General features: G+C 40.6%; 1 protein-coding gene across 2 annotated transcripts; it reads left to right on the top strand.

Annotated features, from left to right (window-relative positions):
- Nucleotides 1-176: 176 nt before the first annotated feature.
- LOC139447794 (borealin-like) lies at nucleotides 177-21,372 on the top strand. 2 transcript variants are annotated; one of them, XM_071229288.1, is made up of 10 exons: nucleotides 177-207; nucleotides 1,319-1,474; nucleotides 2,498-2,592; nucleotides 4,399-4,432; nucleotides 4,866-4,980; nucleotides 13,939-14,023; nucleotides 15,285-15,382; nucleotides 16,744-16,821; nucleotides 18,511-18,625; nucleotides 20,228-21,372. In XM_071229288.1, exons 2-10 carry the CDS (start codon nucleotides 1,336-1,338, stop codon nucleotides 20,348-20,350), a joined length of 882 nt encoding a protein of 293 aa, XP_071085389.1. In that variant the 5' UTR covers nucleotides 177-207; nucleotides 1,319-1,335; the 3' UTR covers nucleotides 20,351-21,372. The 2 variants fall into 2 exon arrangements, with proteins under 2 accessions (XP_071085389.1, XP_071085384.1); XM_071229283.1 differs by having other exon boundaries at nucleotides 18,511-18,679.
- Nucleotides 21,373-24,531: the final 3,159 nt, after the last annotated feature.

The following is a 24,531-nucleotide window of genomic DNA, read 5'->3' as shown; positions in this document are numbered from 1 at the left end:
TCTACATACGGTTAAACCAAAATAATTAAATATTTGTTATAAAATGTATATTTACAAGACATTTAAATACCTTGTAATTACTGATAGATTCAATTCATTGGCTACAAAATGAAAATGCTCTGTTTGCGACATTGGTTTACGATACCGGAAGTGTTATTTGATTGGTTTAAAGGACATTGATTCAAACTAAAGCGGAACTTTCAATATGTAAGTTTTTGCAGTATAATCTTTAATAAGAATTAATCGGAATATCATGGTACATATTACAATACTACTAGGCTGCATATAAAATATAAACTGTTCATAATTGTTTGTTCGGGATCACGCAAACGTCTCTTTCTGAAAACGACAATGTTGATACGGGAACTGTCATGATTTTAATCAAAATCGATGAAGCCCACTTGTCAGTCTTGACATGCTTCAGTTTTCTACACCTATCTACTGATCTCATGAAAAGAAAGAACACAGCTTACATTAAATAGATTTTTGTTAAGTACGACAGTTAAGATCACTGCAATGTTTGTCCTGTCATTCCCTATGTTCAAGCCCTGAAACAAGTCAAGTCATTTTTCTAAAACTAACACTGTACTGGTAGATCTATGGAAACATAGAAGTGTTTCGATTTAAACACGTGGTGTAGGTTGATTTAATTAAACATTGCAGACTCAGGCCATTTACTCAACAGTTTATGTCGAGAAAAATAATAATTTCAAAGAGCCATTCACTTGCATATGTACCTGTGTTTGTACCTAAATCATACTTTTTTTAAATAATATTATATCAGCCTCTGGAAATTCAAAATGATCTACATTAGATGTAGATTTCCACATGAGTCATTTCTTGTTAGACATGATTTTCTGCGCTCATTCTTGGAAGTGTGCCAGAATTAGTCTGTTGAACAACCCATCATGTTGGGTAATAATAGTTCCCAATCCAGAAATAAATTCCTAATGAAAATATTTTGCCGGTTTTTAAACCTAGCAAGTGTTGTACATTAATAGGCCACTGTCCCATATAGGGCACATTGGACCTATACATGGTTATGTACCAGCAAACCACCTTTGTATGTGGTGGGGTGTAAACACATCACTTGAGCTCAACTTTCATACCTATCTGCTGATGTAATCAATTATGTACATGAACATTATAAACATGATATGTGTTATATAATGAATACCGGTAAGCAATATATTATAAGATCAAGAACATGGGGGGGGGGGGGGGGGAATAATTTGGAAAGTTTCAACAGATTTCTGGCTTAGAACATGTAGAAAACATGAATGTGATATATTTTATGTGTCAGTTTGTCTATTTTTAGCACAATATAATTCCACAATGCCACCTCGTAAAAGAACAACTAGAATTAACAAACGAGCTAAACCCAAAGCTCCTGAGGGGGATGAAGGCAAGTCTCTGACTGAGCAAGAACGAGAGCGGAAATTGGAAGTCTTCCTTCAGGACTATGATGCCAAAGGTAGCTAGCTATTCATAATATGGAAATATATGTCAGGAATATTGCCATGATTAACATGATTATTAACCATTTGACCATGTGATATTATCTCATAATTAGCTTACCATTTTCTTACCATGCCTACTGCTATATTAGTTCAGATGACTAACAGACTAAAGAAAAAGAAATATCCATTGCAAATACACATGTCAGTACATATGCACTGGTCAGGTGTACTGAGTTATCGAGGTCACTGTGTTGAATGTCACCAGGCTATGTCATCTGCTGTATGCCTTCCAGAACAGAAACAATCCCCAGTACTGATTACCCATGATTGAACTTTGTCATCTGAAGTAAAATGGAGATGAAAGATTAACACTTAAATGATTTTGTTGTGATGGATGATGACCAGGGAAGTGCAACCCTGAGTTTCACCCTGTCTGTGTGTGTCCTCAGGGGAGTAGTTCTTATGCTTTCAGAGCTCCAGATAAGCTGCATATTTACAATACAACTTGCGTACCTATATTTTGTTTACAGATCTCTATTTTCTGATTGAATTCAGGAATGATGCTTATCATGCAAAAATAAAACTCTAGTCTGCTGCTGTGAGTAATGCATAAACAAGGGCTATTTACTGTTGCTGTTGTATATCAATGGGAGTTAACATGGTTAATACAACATGTTTCACACTTGGGGCAGCACACAAAGAGAAACAAATTAAAAGTCATCTGAAACAGCTTTTCCAAAAATGTCTATCTATTGGTGAAAAAATACTCGATGGACCCAGGGGAGTAAAAATATATTGAACACAAAATATGAAAACGTGAATGATAACGTGTGAGTACATGGCCAATTGGATGTCTGGTCCAGGCCTTAGTCTTGAGTGAGTTAAGGAAGGAGCGAGTAATCGGTTACTTTTGCTAGTATCCCTAGTCATCTAGTCATGTAACTCCTGTGTCATAATCTTTGGCTCTTTGTCCACAGATACCCTTTCTTACAGATTTAAAATGTTTTGGTAATTGTGTGTTTTGACTTGATTTTCAGTTGAGACTGCTCTTAAGATTATGGAAGATAAGATTAATCAGCTGACTAAGTCGGTAATTGTCCGACTGAAGGGAGAAATCATCCAGCTGCCTCAGGTAAATACATACACATCACATCCATCCTGTTCCAATCTCATTAAAATCAGACCTTAGTGCTCTCCACCGCTAAACAAAGATCTGAAGACATCCCATCAGGGGTCACGTCAGAACGACCTTTCATCCGACCATTCACTGATCAGTGCGTCGCTTACCAGATTATGAAAGTGACAGTCAGAATGTGATTTCTAATCATGCAATTGCAAAAACTTTAACATGGGATATTCCGAACGATGGTTATGGGTTTAACGACTGAATCCTTACAATCTGGGCCATCTATTAGCCATCCCAGAATGTTTCTTTGTTCAGGTTTCAAATTTGTAATCGAGAATTTGTCAAAATGTGTTTTGAAGCGTAGTCGTCAATTTGAAATTTATGCCGTAAAGCACGAGAAAGCTGCCTTCTGGTTGGTCATTCCATTGGTCGGTCAAAGTTCACGCAAGGTCAGTCTGACGTGACCCGTAACAGGATGTCCTCAGATCTTTGTTTAGCAGTTGATCCTGTTCTAGTCCAATACTACATCCTTGTTTATCATGTTTATGAAGATTGTTCTTATTTTCTATACCATGTATTTTAGTGTTTGAAATTAAGCATGAACTTGAAGGGGTCCTTCTCACAGCCCTAATGCTAAAAGTTAAAGATTTAAGGGTCCCTTGATTCATATACTATAGGGGCAAACTTCTAGGACAGCTGGACCAACTTAATTTCAAACACTGAATTTCACAAACAACCACAACTGTTTCAATGTATATGTTTCTCCAAACCAGATCTCTCCAAGCTGTCTATTCAACTGCCCTTCAACCCTTGAAGATCTGGATTAGAGTAGATCTTCAGCAACCCTTACCCATGCTTGTCGTAAGAGGCGAATAACGGTGATCAGGCTTGCTGACTTGGTTGATGCATGTCATCATATCCCAAATGTGTGGATCAATGCACATGATATCAATCACCTGATTGTCTGGTCCAGACTTGATTATTTACAGACTGACTTTATATAACCATCTTCCCGAGGCAAGAGAGTTAACTGGCTTTAAAAGTCCAGTTTCCACCCTTGCCGAACTAGGCTGGAATTCCTGGGCTCGATCGTATAGCCACCATTGGCTATTATGAGTTATATCCCTTCTATGCCTCTCCTATGGACCAATCAGATTCTATCTCTTCTATCTCTCGTATCACTTGCATTAGCTTAAAAAAAAAATGGTGACGATCTGATCGATAATCAATATCTACATTGTGATAAAACGGGTCTTGCATCGCGAAGTGCATCAAATCACGTGAGAAACCTTGATTAAAAACTTGATTTCGATTGGACTATGTATAGAACGTTAGTCCAGCCAAACTGTAACTCCATAATACTAGCCTAGTACGACAAGGGTGGAAACTAGACTTTTGTAGTCAGTTAACTCCCTTTGCTCGAGAAGATGTCATATGGCTGGAATATTTCTGAGTGTGGCGTTAAACAAAACAACAACAATATCATAATATAGTGGATAATCATATTAACATGATCATGATGATGATGTGTTGTCATCTTAACTCAGGGGAGGTCGGGTAGCCTAGTGGTTCGCTCGTCACTTCGAAGACCTGGGTTCGATTCCTAACATGGGTGCAATGTGTGAAGCCCATTTCTGGTGCCTCCCACCGTGATATTGCTGGAATATTGCAAAAAGGAGTGTAAAACTATACTCACTCACTCACTCACTCACTCACTCACTCACTCATCTTAATACTGTTTTTTTCTCTATTGTTGGCATTGATATAGGGTTGTCTGTATTGATATTTTACATGTTCTATTTGTTATTGCAGAAAGTACGAGAAATGACGATGGATGATTTTATAGGTAAGTCTTTGAGTCGTACCACTAAATGGGGGCTGCTACAGGGGTATATGGTTAATCCAATCTGTCCACAGTTCGTTCCAAACTAGTTGTATGTTTGATGTACTAGTTTGGAGGAGTAAAACATTGCTCTTTCCCCTAATTCAGGGGTGAGAATGTTCAGTGTATCAGCCAATTTTAGTGACCACAAATTTGATAAAATCTTATGGCATCCCCCATAAACACGTCCAAAGTATGAACCACACTCCATTGCAAAGAAGTTCCAGCTGAAAATGAAAATATCCATTCTCATCCCTCATAATTCCTCTAGTGGCCTTGTCTGACCCTGGTGATGCTGAGATGGCAGTATAGTGTGGATGACTGACTTCATACCTTTTGTATTATTGAAAACAAGTAAAACCATCATGATTATGTATACGCACCCTGTTTGTCCCAGCATCTGGGGGAACAGTTCAGTGTGCTCTGGAATATCTGGAGATGAAGAGCCAGGAGCAGGATACAGGAGGCTTTGGTCGAGCCTGTCCTATGTCAAGTCAGCTTGTAAGAACCATGTGAGTACATGTCCTATGTCAGTGAGATCCATGTGAGTACATGTCCTATGTCAGGGATATCCATGTGAGTACATGTCCTATGTCAGTGAGATCCATGTGTGTACATGTCCTATGTCAGTGAGATCCATGTGTGTACATGTCCTATGTCAGTGAGATCCATGTGTGTACATGTCCTATGTCAGTGAGATCCATGTGTGTACATGTCCTATGTCAGTGAGATCCATGTGTGTACATGTCCTATGTCAGCGAGATCCATGTGAGTACATGTCCTATGTCAGTGAGATCCATGTGTGTACATGTCCTATGTCAGTGAGATCCATGTGTGTACATGTCCTATGTCAGTGAGATCCATGTGTGTACATGTCCTATGTCAGTGAGATCCATGTGAGTACATGTCCTATGTCAGTGAGATCCATGTGAGTACATGTCCTATGTCAGTGAGATCCATGTGTGTACATGTCCTATGTCAGTGAGATCCATGTGTGTACATGTCCTATGTCAGTGAGATCCATGTGTGTACATGTCCTATGTAAGTGAGATCCATGTGTGTACATGTCCTATGTCAGCGAGATCCATGTGAGTACATGTCCTATGTCAGTGAGATCCATGTGTGTACATGTCCTATGTCAGTGAGATCCATGTGTGTACATGTCCTATGTCAGTGAGATCCATGTTTGTACATGTCCTATGTCAGTGAGATCCATGTGTGTACGTGTCCTATGTCAGTGAGATCCATGTGTGTACATGTCCTATGTCAGTGAGATCCATGTGTGTACATGTCCTATGTCAGTGAGATCCATGTGTGTACATGTCCTATGTCAGTGAGATCCATGTGTGTACATGTCCTATGTCAGTGAGATCCATGTGTGTACATGTCCTATGTCAGTGAGATCCATGTGTGTACGTGTCCTATGTCAGTGAGATCCATGTGTGTACGTGTCCTATGTCAGTGAGATCCATGTGTGTACATGTCCTATGTCAGTGAGATCCATGTGTATACATGTCCTATGTCAGTGAGATCCATGTGTGTACATGTCCTATGTCAGTGAGATCCATGTGTGTACATGTCCTATGTCAGTGAGATCCATGTGTGTACATGTCCTATGTCAGTGAGATCCATGTGAGTACATGTCCTATGTCAGTGAGATCCATGTGTGTACATGTCCTATGTCAGTGAGATCCATGTGTGTACATGTCCTATGTCAGTGAGATCCATGTGAGTACATGTCCTATGTCAGTGAGATCCATGTGTGTACATGTCCTATGTCAGTGAGATCCATGTGTGTACATGTCCTATGTCAGTGAGATCCATGTTTGTACATGTCCTATGTCAGTGAGATCCATGTGTGTACGTGTCCTATGTCAGTGAGATCCATGTGTGTACATGTCCTATGTCAGTGAGATCCATGTGTGTACGTGTCCTATGTCAGTGAGATCCATGTGTGTACATGTCCTATGTCAGTGAGATCCATGTGTGTACATGTCCTATGTCAGTGAGATCCATGTGTGTACATGTCCTGTCAGTTAGATCCATGTGAGTACACGTCTTATGACAATGAGATCCATGTGAGTACATGTCCTAGTCTGTGAGGTCCATGTGAGTACATGTCCTATGTCAGTGAGATCCATGTGAGTACATGTCCTATGTAAGTGAGATCCATGTGTGTACATGTCCTATGTCAGTGAGATCCATGTGTGTACATGTCCTATGTCAGTTAGATCCATGTGAGTACACGTCTTATGACAATGAGATCCATGTGAGTACATGTCCTAGTCTGTGAGGTCCATGTGAGTACATGTCCTATGTCAGTGAGATCCATGTGTGTACATGTCCTATGTCAGTGAGATCCATGTGTGTACATGTCCTATTTAGCCCAGTGAAGATCTGGTGTAGACTTTCCTTGTCGTAAGAGGCGACTAACGGGATCAGGTGGTCAGGCTCGCTGACTTGGTTGATGCATGTTATTGTATCCCAATTTCATGGATCGATGCTCATGATGTCAATCACTGGATTGTCTGGTCCAGACTATTTTTGATTCGGGTGTTATACAACAAATAAAAGAAAACATGTCCTATGCCAGTGAGATCCATGTGTGTACATGTCCTATGTCAGTGAGATCCATGTGAGTACATGTCCTATGTCAGTGAGATCCATGTGAGTACATGTCCTATGTCAGTGAGATCCATGTGTGTACATGTCCTATGTCAGTGAGATCCATGTGTGTACATGTCCTATGTCAGTGAGATCCATGTGTGTACATGTCCTATGTAAGTGAGATCCATGTGTGTACATGTCCTATGTCAGCGAGATCCATGTGAGTACATGTCCTATGTCAGTGAGATCCATGTGTGTACATGTCCTATGTCAGTGAGATCCATGTGTGTACATGTCCTATGTCAGTGAGATCCATGTTTGTACATATCCTATGTCAGTGAGATCCATGTGTGTACGTGTCCTATGTCAGTGAGATCCATGTGTGTACATGTCCTATGTCAGTGAGATCCATGTGTGTACATGTCCTATGTCAGTGAGATCCATGTGTGTACATGTCCTATGTCAGTGAGATCCATGTGTGTACATGTCCTATGTCAGTGAGATCCATGTGTGTACATGTCCTATGTCAGTGAGATCCATGTGTGTACGTGTCCTATGTCAGTGAGATCCATGTGTGTACGTGTCCTATGTCAGTGAGATCCATGTGTGTACATGTCCTATGTCAGTGAGATCCATGTGTATACATGTCCTATGTCAGTGAGATCCATGTGTGTACATGTCCTATGTCAGTGAGATCCATGTGTGTACATGTCCTATGTCAGTGAGATCCATGTGTGTACATGTCCTATGTCAGTGAGATCCATGTGAGTACATGTCCTATGTCAGTGAGATCCATGTGTGTACATGTCCTATGTCAGTGAGATCCATGTGTGTACATGTCCTATGTCAGTGAGATCCATGTGAGTACATGTCCTATGTCAGTGAGATCCATGTGAGTACATGTCCTATGTAAGTGAGATCCATGTGTGTACATGTCCTATGTCAGTGAGATCCATGTGTGTACATGTCCTATGTCAGTTAGATCCATGTGAGTACACGTCTTATGACAATGAGATCCATGTGAGTACATGTCCTAGTCTGTGAGGTCCATGTGAGTACATGTCCTATGTCAGTGAGATCCATGTGTGTACATGTCCTATGTCAGTGAGATCCATGTGTGTACATGTCCTATTTAGCCCAGTGAAGATCTGGTGTAGACTTTCCTTGTCGTAAGAGGCGACTAACGGGATCAGGTGGTCAGGCTCGCTGACTTGGTTGATGCATGTTATTGTATCCCAATTTCGTGGATCGATGCTCATGATGTCAATCACTGGATTGTCTGGTCCAGACTATTTTTGATTCGGGTGTTATACAACAAATAAAAGAAAACATGTCCTATGCCAGTGAGATCCATGTGACTCAATGTCCTATGCCAGTGAGATTCATGTATGTTCTTTTTTGTAGTTAAGATATATTAGGGTGCATAAATTTGTGAATCACAATTATAAGTAAAAATACCTATTTTTTAACTTATCCTGCATTACTCCTTAATGCATTCACTGCTTACCTTTGACAGTAATGAAAGCTGTGATTGATCCTGCTTGAAGAAGTAAAGATGTTGTTCTGTAGCAGGAGAACCAGAAGTGGTAGACATACGATGTCTTCATATCACTGGGTCACAACATAGTACAGACGTTTCTAAATTGATCCCAATTTTGCTGCTTGCTGTCCTTGTGACTTTTTACATTCCTATATAAAGACCCATATCCTTTGCCCCTGTGACAGGTGGTGTCTGGTTTGGCGTAATTTATTTTGCAATAATATGTATTGTTTGCACGTGAAGGTCTCATATTTTTCACATGTTGTTGTTTTGTCCACCATTTTGAATTGCTAACGTGTTGCGGTCCCTCGTGAATATTAAGGATGAAACGATACACCGATATTCCAATGCATCGCGATACAATATATGATAAACGTGGGCCCATTTATCGATACGCCACGATATGGAACGCAAATCTCAAGTACAGCGTTTCCTCGCTATTGTGCCTTTCAATATACCGCTAACTTGGTTATAGCGCGCGGTAACGCATGGCTCCCAAAAACGTACTTACATTTTTAATAAGCTCAGGTTTTACACCGACAGATGTTTTTCCCCATCTCAAAAAACATTATCAGCTGATTCCCGCAAGCACATAACACCGGAAATACCTGTCAGCAAATCCGAACTGAAGTACGCAATTCAATACCATTATTATGGTTACTATCTTGTTATTAAAACGTGTTCAATATATATCTGGACTTGTGTTTGTAATATATTTTATTAATTTTATTCAAAATTTCTTTTAATATTGTTTTCATTAAGTTATATTATGTGAAATCGTGTGTGGAGAGATACAGCAACCAAGGTCAGATTACCGCTTTTGACACATTGAAACGAACTTTAGTTGCTAGAGAATGGATACATAGATTAAAAATGCCATACTTTGACTCGTTAAAAGTCATATTTGTGGCAATTTGGCGAAAAATATGTCAACATGATGTTTTCGCAATCGAAATACATGTAGCACGGGAAGTCCATAGGGTGACTGGTCAAATTGTTCCATACGTAAAAATATCCTGCAACAGCAATCACCAGTACCAAAATGCTACACTTGTGGTTCTTATAATTTGAAATATATATGTAGTAAAAGCTGCAACTAATGTAACACGATAATATATTATTCCTGATAAAACAATAATTTCAGATACAATTTCTTCGGCCATTGCATCTAAATTCTTTGAAGTTGTATCACTGGTGGAGTACATTAATTATTTTCTGGTGTTTGAACTTTGAATTATTTTTAAGGAAAGTTAGAGAAAGTTCCAACTTCAGTAGTCTTGTTATTATGAAATAATTTTGACTGTTCCAAAATCATGAGAGGTTCAATCTCGACATGCTTTAATAAAGTCTTGTTTTATTTATCATTGCGTATCGAAGTACATATCGTATCGTGACCAGAATATCGAGATGCGTATCGTATCGTGACCTTCCTGTATCGTTGCAGCCCTAGTGAATATCGTTGTGTATTTCAAGGCAGGGTAGGTATTAGCATTGCTAGTAAATACCATTAGCTCTTTTCCACAGTTATAGTGTAATACTATTATTATATTACGCTAATATTTTCCATTATTGAGAACTTTAACTTTGATAGTTCTCCGTAATTGGAGGCCGCATCAATAGTAACTTTTGCATACTTGTTTAACAATTAGCGCTTGTTACTTGCACTTTAAACCGCTGTGCAGTTATTATAGTGTCTTCCGTTAATCTTTATTGGTGGGAGTAAAATTTGTTTGGCATTATCATTCAGACTCCTCCAAGGTGTCAATAGCTCAGTCGCTTGACAACCCCTCGGAGTGCAATACGCACATAGGCCTCAATCAGATGCCAGATTGGATGGCTGGCCAACTCTCAGCAGTAGCACTGTACCCTAGTTCTAATGTCGACAAGAGGGATACGATCTGGTCACACCCTACGGCCATCCCACCTGACCCCATTTTAAAGGATATGGTGAAAGAGCTGGACGAGGATTTTTCTCAACTATCCTCACACCAGCAACACGATCCATCAGTATCCTTCGCTCTACTGGCCCATCTCATGACTCACCTCATATGGTGGACGGTAGAGTTGAACGTCTTAGGAGGTGTCTCTTTAACAGAGCTATTCCCCACACTACACCTATTCGTAGATGCTTCTCTGCAGGGTTGGGATGGGCACCCACAGAACCAGACAGCGTCAACAACCTGGTGTTGGAGGCGCTCATTCTAGCGATAACACATTGCAGGAGCGCCTTTGAAACACCCAACTCCACCGACAACACATGCCTCAAAGTTGCTACTAAAACGATTGCCAATGCGACCTAATATTCAGTTTGTCTACTGTCAAAAATTCAGATGTAGCCTAATAACTACCTTGAGAATATCTTGTGGTGACTAAATTCTATTGTTACACATTTGAAGACACAAAAATCAATAAAAGCTGATCTTGGAAAACATGTCTGCTAATAATTGTACTCGCAAATAATTCCTCCTTAAGTCGAGAATGAACCAAAATACATAAATATTAATGTAATTAGTAAATACCTATATAATCTAGTAACATAAATTGCATCATTGTTTGAGTCACAAATGACAAAAATCAAGTACAGTTTCCACTAATAATCAATTCCAAGACTAGTGCTATGACTTGTACATAAATTATTAATAAAATAGTTATTTATAATTTTAAATGCTTTTGGCTACCTACAATATTGGCGTGACCTCTTAACTTTACCTCTGGCTACCTGGAATATTACTCGTAGACATATGGCTACTTGGTAAAAATGTAAACTTTGAGGCCTGCAACATCAAGGTGATCTGGTGTATTGTCAACGCGCATGTTGACGGGGAATGAGCTCTTGGGGGAATAAAGAACAAAATTGACATCACAGTTTCGGAACACTTTATGCACAACATGTAAACAATAAACAACAATTGCACAATGAGCGGAATACCTGCTCTGACAACACAGGATGTTTCCTGCGAGCGGCACATCCTGGTCGAGGTCATCCCTACACCAGCACTCAGAATACCAAGCTTAACTAACACCATGTTATGGTAACACATATATAGTAATGAACAACAATAGACTGACAAAGAGACAATGATGTTGCTTTGGACATTGGACATATGGGCATGATGAACCGGCACAGTTCAGGGGATGATCAGTTAAGGCAATAAATGCCATACTATAAAAAAGCAGTAGTTAAAGGGAAGTGATATGGTAGTCCAGGCTGACTGACAGTCAAAATACAATAAAATGTTGGTGAGGATTAACAACGGGGATTAGTGTCTTATAAATAATGACAATTAAGTTATGGAGACATATACATGTCATGGCTACAGGGTAATTAGCCCTTGGAGTCAAATGTACTTCAAACAATAGTAGTCGTAAATCAGTCGCTATGACAGTATACAGAATCAGGGGACCACTCACTCACACTCCCTGCTCAAACAGACATTCAGGCTTTTCAACTTCGTGGATCAACTGGGTCTGCGCTCCCTGGTCCATCCCATACCCTGATGTCAAAATGTGCTGGTGCATCCACACAGCAGGTAATTTCACCCCACGTGAGGCAGGTTCATCTACGCACCTGGTTCATTTACAAAGAGCCATAGGCAAGAAAGACTATTCGGCACGAGCGGCCAAGGCCATTGCCAAAAGTGGTTATCATTGGAGACCTATTGTAAAGAAAAGGCTCAAGATCCCACTAATGCCCTGCCTCAATTCCTGGACGTGTATCTACTTTACTTCCGTACCAAACAACACTTGAACGGAAGCGCCATGACCACGTATTTGGTAGCTTTAAATTCATGGTTGGCAGTACCTGAAGAACACAAAATGACAAAAATTCCGGAACTACAAGCTCTATTACACTTATTCAGGCTTGAGGATCAGTAGGCCAAATTTCGTCTGCAGGCATGGGATTTGAATGTGGTACTTCAGTCTTTGCACGGAGCTCCCTTCAAGCCTCTCCGGGCAACATCATTTTTTAGCCTCACCAAGAAAACGATTTTTCTCTTGGCCTTAACCATGGCAGCCAAAGTGAAATTCATGAACATCACTCATGTTTGCTTACCCTTCAAGCGAGGTAAGCGCGGAGCGGTCCACCTCGGGTTATACTGGGATTTTATAGCAAAAAAAAGGTTGCCAGGATAACCCAATCAATCTTTCACTGTCCCATCCTTATCGTTGGAGGATGAATGCTTTTTATGCTCGGTGCGTGCACTATGGGTGTTCATCCACCGCTCCAAGACTAAGCGAGGTACGCAAAAACAATTGTTTATTGCGGTAAACAGCCGAAGTCAGCAACAATATCATTTCTTTATGGTTGCGAGCTATCATTCTTCAGGCTTGCAAGATTGCTAAACTCGAGTCTCCGAGAGCTAATAACCCCCATAAGATAAAGGTGGTTGCCTTGACGATGGTTCTACACAGTATTTGTTCTATTTATTGTGGAAGGATGTGTTTGGAGGTCGGACTTGGTTTTCGCCAGCCACTACCTAAGGGATGTGGCTTCCGAAGACGTTGGGGGTATTCACAGTTTTGGTCCGCTGGTCATAGCACAGCGGGTTACTAACTTGCGACGCCATTAAATCAATTGAATCATGTCCAGAGCCAGTATTTTCCCACTCGCTTAGTTTCAAACTCACTTTTTCCTTGATAAATGTACTATGAACACACTCTCATGGCTTGGTAACTCAGTTTCCAAACCCTAGCGCATGCTATTGTCTTTTACTGTTTGTTTACCCGGACATACTCTGGTTACCTTTCCATGGACAGGATTGGCTGATCAGTTCCAGATATGCACAGAACAATTGACATGACCTTTAGTTGAGAGAGTTTTATCGAGTACAGATCTGAAGGTATTCCATACCGTTGGATACAGATGCATTGAGGAGTAATGCAGGATAAGTTAAAAAATCTAGTAAAACTAGATATTTTTTATATTTGTATACTTATCCTGCATTACTATGTCTAAGGGCCGACCAGTCACAGACCTGCCTTGCCACTATAATATCTTCAGTCAATTTACTGGGGCCAACAGTAATATGAAGTCATGGTATGTCTACCACTTCCGGTATGATGTGGCAGCTAGTGATTGGGGATCCTGCTACAGAACAACATCTTTATTTCTTCAAGGGAGTAATGCAGGATAAGTATACAAATATAAAACATCTAGATTATACTAGTTTGCACATGTTGGATCATTGGATCATAGTTTTCATTTGACTTTTACATTAAATAGGTGCAACTGATCAATGTTACCCAAACACTATCAGAGAATATTGTATGAGAAGTTTTTATATCTAAAATGTATCCTTTAACTATATTGCTTTTCTCTTAGATCTCAGAAGCGCCCCAACCTTTTGAGTGAGACCATCATGGAAGAACAGGGTGCCAGCCCAACACCAGCACAGAACCGCAGGAAGGTAAGACTCCGTGGACCCTGAACACGGGAACCAACCTGTGCTGTATACCTGTGCTTGTTACAGCTTCAGGCCTCACCTGCTGTGTACATGTGCTTGTTACAGCTTCAGGGCTCACCTGCTGTATACCTGTACTTGTTACAGCTTCAGGGCTCACCTGCTGTGTACCTGTACTTGTTACAGCTTCAGGCCTCACCTGCTGTATACCTGTACTTGTTACAGCTTCAGGGCTCACCTGCTGTATACCTGTACTTGTTACAGCTTCAGGGCTCACCTGCTGTGTACCTGTACTTGTTACAGCTTCAGGGCTCACCTGCTGTGTACCTGTACTTGTTACAGCTTCAGGGCTCACCTGCTGTGTACCTGTACTTGTTACAGCTTCAGGGCTCACCTGCTGTGTACCTGTACTTGTTACAGCTTCAGGGCCCATCTGCTGTACACCTGTACTTGTTACAGCTTCAGGCCTCACCTGCTGTATACCTGTACTTGTTACAGCTTCAGGGCTCACCTGCTGTATACCTGTACTTGTTACAGCTTCAGGGCTCACCTGCTGTATACCTGTACTTGTTACATCTTCAGGGCTCACCTGCTGTATACCTGTACTTGTTACAGCTTCAGGGCTCACCTGCTGTACACCTGTACTTGTTACAGCTTCAGGGCTCACCTGCTGTATACCTGTGCTTGTTACAGCTTCAGGGCTCACCTGCTGTGTACCTGTACTTGTTACAGCTTCAGGGCTCACCTGCTGTATACCTGTACTTGTTACAGCTTCAGGGCTCACCTGTTGTATACCTGTACTTGTTACAGCTTCAGGGCTCACCTGCTGTATACCTGTACTTGTTACAGCTTCAGGGCTCACCTGCTGTATACCTGTACTTGTTACAGCTTCAGGGCTCACCTGCTGTATACCTTGACTTGTTACAGCTTCAGGGCTCACCTGCTGTATACCTGTACTTGTTACAGCTTTAGGGCTAACCTGCTGTATACCTGTGCTTGTTACAGCTTTAGGGCTCACCTTCATCTGTGTACAAAATACTCAGTCAGTGATTATTCTCTGACGGTGAACATAGATAAAGAAACTTTCCTTTTGTTCTGCTTTGTAATTATAGGATTAACGAACATGATCAATTGATGAACATGGAGAATATATCCTATCGTATTAGAAATGCAGCATGTAGTTCCACATTGTAGTACAGGTACATGCATTCTCCTGCAAGGTGGTGATGTGAACATTGTAACTACATATGTTAATTTGATGTTTCAGAAAGCCACAGGTAGAACAACAGTAAAGAAAAGCAAGCATTTACAGGAATCCTCAGTTTACAGACCCTCTGCTGTGATGAACTCCTCACTAAGGTCCAAGTGAGTATCATTAGATCTCTTCACCAGACTCAACTCGGGCCATCCTTTAGTACCTGCACACTCAGGTCATCCTTTAGTACCTGCACATTCAGGTCATCCTTTAGTACCTGCACACTCAGGTCATCCTTTAGTACCTGCACACTCAGGTCATCCTTCAGTACCTGCACACTCAGGTCATCCTTTAATACCTGCACACTCAGGTCATCCTTTAGTACCTGCACACTCAGGTCATCCTTTAGTACCTGCACACTCAGGTCATCCTTTAGTACCTGCACACTCAGGTCATCCTTTAGTACCTGCACACTCAGGTCATCCTTTAGTACCTGCACACTCAGGTCATCCTTTAGTACCTGCACACTCAGGTCATCCTTTAGTACCTGCACACTCAGGTCATCCTTCAGTACCTGCACACTCAGGCCATCCTTCAGTACCTGCACACTCAGGTCATCCTTTAGTACCTGCACACTCAGGTCATCCTTTAGTACCTGCACACTCAGGTCATCCTTTAGTACCTGCACACTCAGGTCATCCTTTAATACCTGCACACTCAGGTCATCCTTTAGTACCTGCACACTCAGGTCATCCTTCAGTACCTGCACACTCAGGTCATCCTTCAGTACCTGCACACTCAGGTCATCCTTTAGTATCTGCACACTCAGGTCATCCTTTAGTACCTGCACACTCAGGTCATCCTTTAGTACCTGCACACTCAGGTCATCCTTTAGTACCTGCACACTCAGGTCATCCTTCAGTACCTGCACACTCAGGTCATCCTTCAGTACCTGCACACTCAGGTCATCCTTTAGTACCTGCACACTCAGGTCATCCTTTAGTACCTGCACACTCAGGTCATCCTTTAGTACCTGCACACTCAGGTCATCCTTTAGTACCTGCACACTCAGGTCATCCTTCAGTATCTGCACACTCAGGTCATCCTTCAGTATCTGCACACTGATATACCAAGTGTACTTTCTTGTATCTTTGAGATGTTGAAGGCAAACTGTCTGTTTCATTCCAAATACTAAATATAACTAATTAAGATGCGAAGCACAAGTATGATATGTAAGGGTCATCTGCAATCTTTGCAAGCAGTGTAATTGTTGGAAAAGAACACTCATGAGATGTATGTTTCAATAGGAATACTATCTATGTTTTGTGGCATTGTCCTTGTCACGTCAGTGAAGCAAGACAGATGATTTGTTCACTGCTGCTTCCTGCTATGTTAGCCAGCTGCAGGTCCTGTCTGAATACGTCTGTGAGGCAGGTTATGAAAAGAGAGGTTGGCCTATGAGTTCTATCTAAGACATTGTTGATTGCAGTACATGTAGGTGAGTGGTACATGTAGAAGATGTATGTTTCAGATACAGAACACCTTCACAGCGGAGTATGGCTGCCTCAGGTTGGGAGACACCCCTCATTACTCCCAAGTTTGATCCCAAGTAAGTAAAGTATGATGACAACAAGATTTATGTAACAATTAGTGCTGATCACACACCTCATTCCCATACATCTACTAGGTAAGACCCATGGTCAGAAACATTTCATTCCCAACTGAGAGAGTAGCAAATATGTCTCTCATCAAAGACCATTTGGGCTGCATCACCTTTATGATGTTTGGAGAATCTTTCTGAAAAGCTACAGCCATATTGGGATTCACCTCTTGTCTATTGCCTGATATGTTCCCACATGGTAAAATGGTTCTCGTAGCCATGCTGTCTTATCTGTGACCAAGTTGTTTTCACAGCAGAAAGACATGTTTTTAGGAAATATAATTTCTATTTATTTAAATTTTCAGAATAATTGTGTTACTAAATAATGTATTTATTCGTACTTCAATACTTTGAATAAAAACATATCTAGGTATTTCTCTTGTTGAAATAGAAAACAGTTCCTAAATCACGACAGTATTAATGCCGACAAGAATATATGCCTTCATTCTTGTAATCATTTCCCTCAAATAATTGGGACTTTTCTTGAAACTGTGCAAAGTGCAATGGAGGTAGGTATGTTTTGCGTGTCGTTACCGGTTCCAATTATTGTATGCGCAGCAAACTATGCGAGTTTAAAATATTCGTGGGGCGGTCGGGTAGCCTAGTGGTTAAAGCGTTCGCTCGTCAGTCGTCACGCAGAAGACCCGGGTTCGATTCCCGACATGGGTACAATGTGTGAAGCCCATTTCTGGTGTCCCCCGCCGTGATATTGCTGGAATATTGCAAAAAGCGGCGTAAAACCATACTCACTCACTAAAATATTCGTACCTCCACCGTTGAAGATTTCAATCTTAGCTAAGATCGCGATCTTACAGGTCCGCCTTGTATCATACAAGGTGTGTCATACAATGCAACCAGGTCCTCAGTTCCCATGTGTATCATACAAGGCAACCAGGTCCTCAGTTCCCATGTGTATCATACAAGGCAACCAGGTCCTCAGTTCCCATGTGTATCATACAATGCAACCAGTTCCTCAGTTCCCATGTGTATCATACAAGGCAACCAGGTCCTCAGTTCCCATGTGTATCATACAAGGCAACCAGGTCTTCAGTTCCCACGTGTGTCATACAAGGCAACCAGGTCCTCAGTCCCATGTGTATCATACCAGGCAACCAGGTCCTCAGTTCCCATGTGTATCATACAAGGCAACCAGGTCCTCAGTTCCCATGTGTATCATACAAGGCAACCAGGTCCTCAGTTCCCATGTTTATCATACAAGGCAACCAGGTCCTCAGTTCCCATGTGTATCATACAATGCAACCAGTTCCTCAGTTCCCACGTGTATCATACAAGGCAACCAGGTCCTCAGTTCCCACGTGTATCATACAAGGCAACCAGGTCTTCAGTTCCCACGTGTGTCATACAAGGCAACCAGGTCCTCAGTCCCATGTGTATCATACCAGGCAACCAGGTCCTCAGTTCCCATGTGTATCATACAAGGCAACCAGGTCCTCAGTTCCCACGTGTATCATACAAGAGTCATCTATTTACAGGTTACTATGATGTTGCTGACTTAGCAGATTGTTGCATAAACATCAAGCAAACAAAACAACCTTAATGAAAAGTCATGTATGTACTTATGTAAGTATTGTGTAGTTTTTTCATTCTGCATTACATATTGTCCTGCCATGTTTGTAGACTGCCCTACACACCTGCTGGCGTTCGAGACCCACGCCCCGGGGAACGCCTCCTCTCCATCACTGGCAGCCCTGTATCTAACCCTGCCGACCCTGCTGTCAAACTCACAGGAAAGGTGGGTAGCCTCGCACCCACTTCTGCTGACACGGCCTTCAGATTTACAGGAAAGGTATGTACAATTGTGATCAGACATACTGACCCAATCATCTGGCCAGAACAGAAGGTAGGTACCAGTGCAACCTGTTTATAATCAGATCACAACACAGTGCCTTGGGGTGGAGGTCTTCAGACACTTCCATATGGGTAAGGTTGCATCATATGAACTTTCTATTGAGCCAATCAGCAACAAGGTTCTAAGTCTCAAAGAATTCAGACAAGCATATCTTATTTCTGTATCTGTAAAATGAATAATGAAATTTATGTTCTTTAAAATTCCTGCATTCTGATTAGCTGAATTGGTCACGTGATATTGAATTCATTTCCCAATGAATGTAAAAAATTAAGCCACGGCCACCAAGGCGAACTACTTTTATTACTGCGGAATGTCGGGGAATCCCAATATTACAGTTGAGGGAATTCCCTTTCTGCTCACGTGTATCGTCATGCACAGGACATTTAGCGACTTTTATGCATATTCATTGTCCAAACTACCCTTTGAAACCGAAGAAACCGCAAACGTGCAGGTTTTTTTCCTGCTCGCCTCGGTTCAACTTTCATGTCTTCGGGTTTCATTTCTAACTAGCATTATTCCAACTGTGTTTTATCGTAATCAGGCAAGTAATGTTTGAATCTGGCGGTAACTGACCATGTTATTTGAAACAGACGCCTTCTCCCGGACATATTTCTTCCGGTTCATTACAGTCTGACAGTTGCAGTTCTTTTCACCTCTTGCCTTAATTGACAGGTACAATGAACATTGTTTTGATCCTAATCTCCGTTTATTGGCTACTGACTGTGTAGGCGTGTCAAGTTATGTACATAAATTAAACAATCACCTGATTCATGTCGCGCCACAGTATGTATTTCTACACCTGTAATGTTTATCAATCTCGTCATTTTTGTCTGTTTTGATTTTTACAACTGTTTTTGGTTAAACTGAGAGAATAAGGTCATGCTATTATGTTGTTGTGGATACTTTATACATCCCATCATTTCCCAGCTCCATATCATCTTATTCTGTTTATGCAAAAGGGTGTATTACTGAGGGAATATTTGTTTCAGTGGCGGTTTTCTGGTGCAAAATATTTAAATTGAGGTTGTTGCTAAATGAAGCCGAATCATTTAGAAAGGTGACATCATATTGGCTCAACAACCCACACATCCTTCATGTAGATTCTGTGGTCAAAGTTAGCTCAGTGTTTGTTCACTTGATGTGACCTTCTATGGACAATAAGTTGTCAGATTTTCATGCAGATGTGTATCACATGAAGGTCAAAGATCTGATTTTCATGAGATAAGCACCATTGTTGCTAAGGGTCCACTAAAGTCACAATACATATCACCAAATATTATTACCGTATCAAATTTTTAGATTTATGCTAATTTTGTTACAGCAACGAAAAGAAAGTCACGTTTTTGTGTCAGATGTCCATGTAATGTGAACGCAACAGCAATACATGGGCAGATATAAAAGACTCCATGATGTATACTGTGTACAGCCCCAGGGATATTGCTGGAATATTGCTAAAGTACTGATGATGTTCGTTCTGCTTTACAGGGTCTATCTTTTCACATCAATGACATTGATGACTTGGAGAATGCTGACATTGACATTCCAGAAGATCATATAAAGAAAGTGCTCAGTGTATTCACCAGCATCATGAATAAAGCCAAACAGTGAAGCTGATGAAGGCTGCCGTGTGTTGAGGGCTGACACTTCGGGCTGTGCATGGCCAGTCACCACAGGGTGGAACTCAAAGCTTTGTAGAAACCAATCATTCAACAGTGGTTAGAGCATGAAGTGAGAAATAGGCTTTGTTAGTAACACCAGTTGAGTCAACCACAGGCTATTCTCAATATACATGGTATATTTCAGAACATGCTCGTTTTTTTTTATGACTACGAGAATGTTAGTGAAGACGAGTGTTTACAGCCCCAATGAGATGTGAGGTTTATTGGATGACAACAATACAGGCAGCAAGTGTTCACCTTGTTCTCATGGGAGCAGGGGCCACAGGGCTCCATTGTCTGAGTGGACCTCTGTAGCCAATCGAAGAAGTACAGGTTTGCAAGTTATATGTCACCTACAAAAACAAACAAATGCCATTGAGACTGATTATACTTTACTGAAAAGCCAGCTAAAACCTGTGCCATCAAAGTTTCATTTGATTTATTTTCACATGTAAGCTGATTTGGCCTGTTTAATATTGTTGGTTTCTGTTATTTGTGTTAACCATGTCCATTTAATACCAGCACATACTGATGCTTGATGCATCCTTGGCCCTGTTCAACAGAATGATTGTAGTGCTACGACTGTCGTAGGTAATGTTAAAGTATTGGATCTACAACCGTCTTCGCGTTAAGCCTGCTTTGTGGAACAGGATCCTGAAGTGATGCACAGCCATTTTGTCAGCTGCAGAATTTGGCATCAAGCACTGCATTCCTCCTTCAACTTTCAACCTTCAACACATATCACCACATGCTGGCTTTGTGTGCTTCCTTTTGCAAACTTGGCTTTATGATACTATTCCTCACATAGTATGCCTGTTTCACTTGGTGGCGCCAACTCCATAATTGTACATCTAATGATCATCAATTGCTGAATATGTGATTTATTGGTAGATCAACTCAAATGCTCTTTTTCAAGTATATTTATTTTGCTTTTTCAAATGTCTTGACTTTATCCTCCTTTGACATAAATAAAAGGTTATCTGTGTAATAAAGATTTTCCTAGACAAGTTTCAGCAATAGATTCCTCTCCCCAGTTGATGGTTTGTGTTAAACTATTGTCCATGTGACTTGCACACTGGTTACTGGTTAGACCAAACAAAAATGGACAGTTTAAATATCCTTTCAGTTTTGCTGATTTAGCTAAACTTATGTTAATGTTAAACTTGAAAAATCTTCACTGTGCAGTTTCAAATGAAAGTGACAACTAATATTTGGTGCTAACAACTTGTGTTTCAAGTTATTATAGATTTGTTGCCTCCAAAGTTGAGTGTATATGGCATTAGTCTTCCTGCCTACTCGTGATTGACAGCATCTGAATGAACACACCTTGTTGTGGCGTAATGTACGGGGAAGGAGAACAATGCCTTGTATGGAGATGTCGCTCATGTGACTCTAACATGAACATGTTCCCCCTCCACTGCCCAGATGACTTCCACACTTGAAATCATATTAACAATGTTTTTCAACCAGTAATATTGCACTCTTACATGAAAGATTCCTATACTTGAATATGATTAAAAACATTTTTATACTAACATAAAAATGTAAGAAAACATACAACTTTATGAATAACAACTTCTAGTTTATTGCATATGGCGATGTTTCGATGTAGATTCCTACACTGTTATCAAGCTGGAAAGTTGTATGTTTTCTTACTTACTCACCAAGTTCTAGAATGCCAGTCAAAAGTTACCATAAAGTACGTATCACATGAATCTAATATAGATTTACACATATATGAAATCAGCAATTTGGCTTTGGCTACACTCTACAGATGTCACGTGCATCAGTTCCAGCAGAAAGTTTATTTGATACAGCTATATATGTGTTATTACTGACAATATGTAACTTCATCTTAGTAGTTTCAAAAGTGTTGAGTTACCAGCACTTCAGTTTTAGACTATATCAAGCAATGTCTAGGACTGTCAGGGACTGTTTCAGAAGCTGATTCTTGTACTCTATCACAGACCTATGACAGTCATGGTGCTGAGAATACCCTGTACAGGTACACAAATACTGTCCCCTGCACACTAGTTACTAAACAATCCCGAGAAGAGTGGGCTTTGGATTGATCTTCAGTAACCCATGCTTGTTGTAAGAGGTGACTAACGGGATCGGGTGGTCAGACTCAATAAGTTGATCCATGTAGTTGTATCCCAATTGCGTAGATCAATACTCATGATGTCAATCACTTGATTGTCTGGTCCAGACCGAATTATTTACAGACCACTGTCATTTAGCTGGATATAGCTGAGCTGCATTGAACAAACAAACAAAAGCTACTAAACATGTGGAATACTGAATGTGTAACTCCCAATGTGACAGTATGAAATCCACACAGCTCTTTTCCTCTTGCATCAACTGATATCTGTAAATCCTGTCTTTTATATTTGTCGGAACTGTTTGAATCATTCACTTTTGACATTCATTAATTTTGTGTACTAATATATTAGCACGTACTAGAAAGGCATCAGCCGTGTACCATGGGCCTTGTGTCCTGTCTTCATCCGTGTTTCTGTGTGTAGCATGTCTCGCTTCTGTCATGTCAGATACATGTATGGCAATTACATAAAGCTCTTACGCCTCTTATCTTCAGTCACTTAGTTTACATATTTGTTTCAGGCAAAATGTGAGACTGTGAGACTGATGGTAGAAATCCAATAGAAGTATTATTCAAAATGTGTTTTACAAGATCACATGAAACATGTCAGTTGACAGGAATGTGAAGTTCATGTTTTTTACTCCCAAACACCCCTCTCACTATACACAAACAGGTGTTAATGAAATTAGTCAACAGACATGGATTGGGAGAAAAATGGCAGATCCAGAAACCAAGTGATTTAAACAGAAATGTGGCTATTGTTCTATTAATATCACCACTTCATAAACTGCACGTGTAATTCATGAGTTGGGAGAAAAGTTTAAAAAGCTACCACTCATTCCAGTATGTAAATGTCATCATGTAAAGTGTGCTCTGCCATCTAGTGTTTATAAGTGGAAGTGTATCAGTGTTCCACCTCGCCTGGCCAACTTGTGTGCAGCCAATACTTGCCACAGGCCCGCTTCACAAAACGATTAGCCCTACAATAGTTTTATGCCTTTGTATGGGACTAACCACAGTTGTAGCGTTACAATCACTTTGTGAAGCTGGGCCCTGGTGATAACAGTGCTCTCCTCATAGGTGCAAGACAACCAGGCTAAGTGTCCTAAACTGTGCAGCAATCCTGTTGATGAACCCATCGCTAAATGCATCTGCATTGTCATTGGTCTTCAATAAATTACTCCAAATGTACAAAGTATCGACACAAAAACTGTAATAAAGTGAATATCTAACCTTGCCTTTTTGTACTAATATATTTTGGTTCTGAAGATATATTTTTTCATCCCCAAAGAGAACCCTAAAAAATATATGCGCTACATTTTACAGAAAAAATAACCCCAATATTGTATTGTTTTTGACAACATTCCTCAGAATTTTTTGGGTGACAATCCTGAATCGATCAGGGCAGACTGAACAAGCATGAAATACTCACATCCCCCGCCAATATGACATGTCGGGTGTGTGCAATGCATAAGCTCCTGTGAACTTTGTTCACTGGGCCTTTTTGTAAAGAAATTTAGAACAGTTTTCAAGATCTGCTCCGGAAACGAGGACTATCTCCGTTTTCAGTCTAAATCAAAGTCGTTGCCATGGAAACTCGAAAAATAACTTTTTTAAAAATCCCAAACTATCAAAAGGCACCAGTTCACCACTAGATCTATCTATGTGCCAAGTAAGACGAAGAAATATGGTACGTTTTTCAAGATCTGCTCTGGAAACGAGGACTACCTCCGTTTTCAGTCTAAATCAAAGTCGTTGCCTTGGAAACTCGAAAAATAACTTTTTTTTAAATCCAAAACTATCAAAAGGCACCAGTCCACCACTAGATCTATCTATGTGCCAAGTATGACAAAGAAATATGGTATGGTTTTCAAGATCTGCTCCGGAAACGAGGACTACCTCCATTTTCAGTCTAAATCAAAGTCGTTGCCATGGAAACTCGAAAAATAATATATATTTTTTAAATCCCAAACTATCAAAAGGCACCAGTTCACCACTAGATCTATCTATGTACCAAGGTTGGTGAAGAA

The sequence above is a fragment of the Haliotis cracherodii genome, unplaced genomic scaffold (assembly GCF_022045235.1).
Source record: "Haliotis cracherodii isolate W230 unplaced genomic scaffold, xgHalCrac1.p SCAF_10, whole genome shotgun sequence".
Lineage (NCBI taxonomy): Eukaryota > Metazoa > Mollusca > Gastropoda > Lepetellida > Haliotidae > Haliotis > Haliotis cracherodii.
Note: the sequence above shows the minus strand (reverse complement) of the source record. Positions and strands in the feature narration are given on the sequence as shown.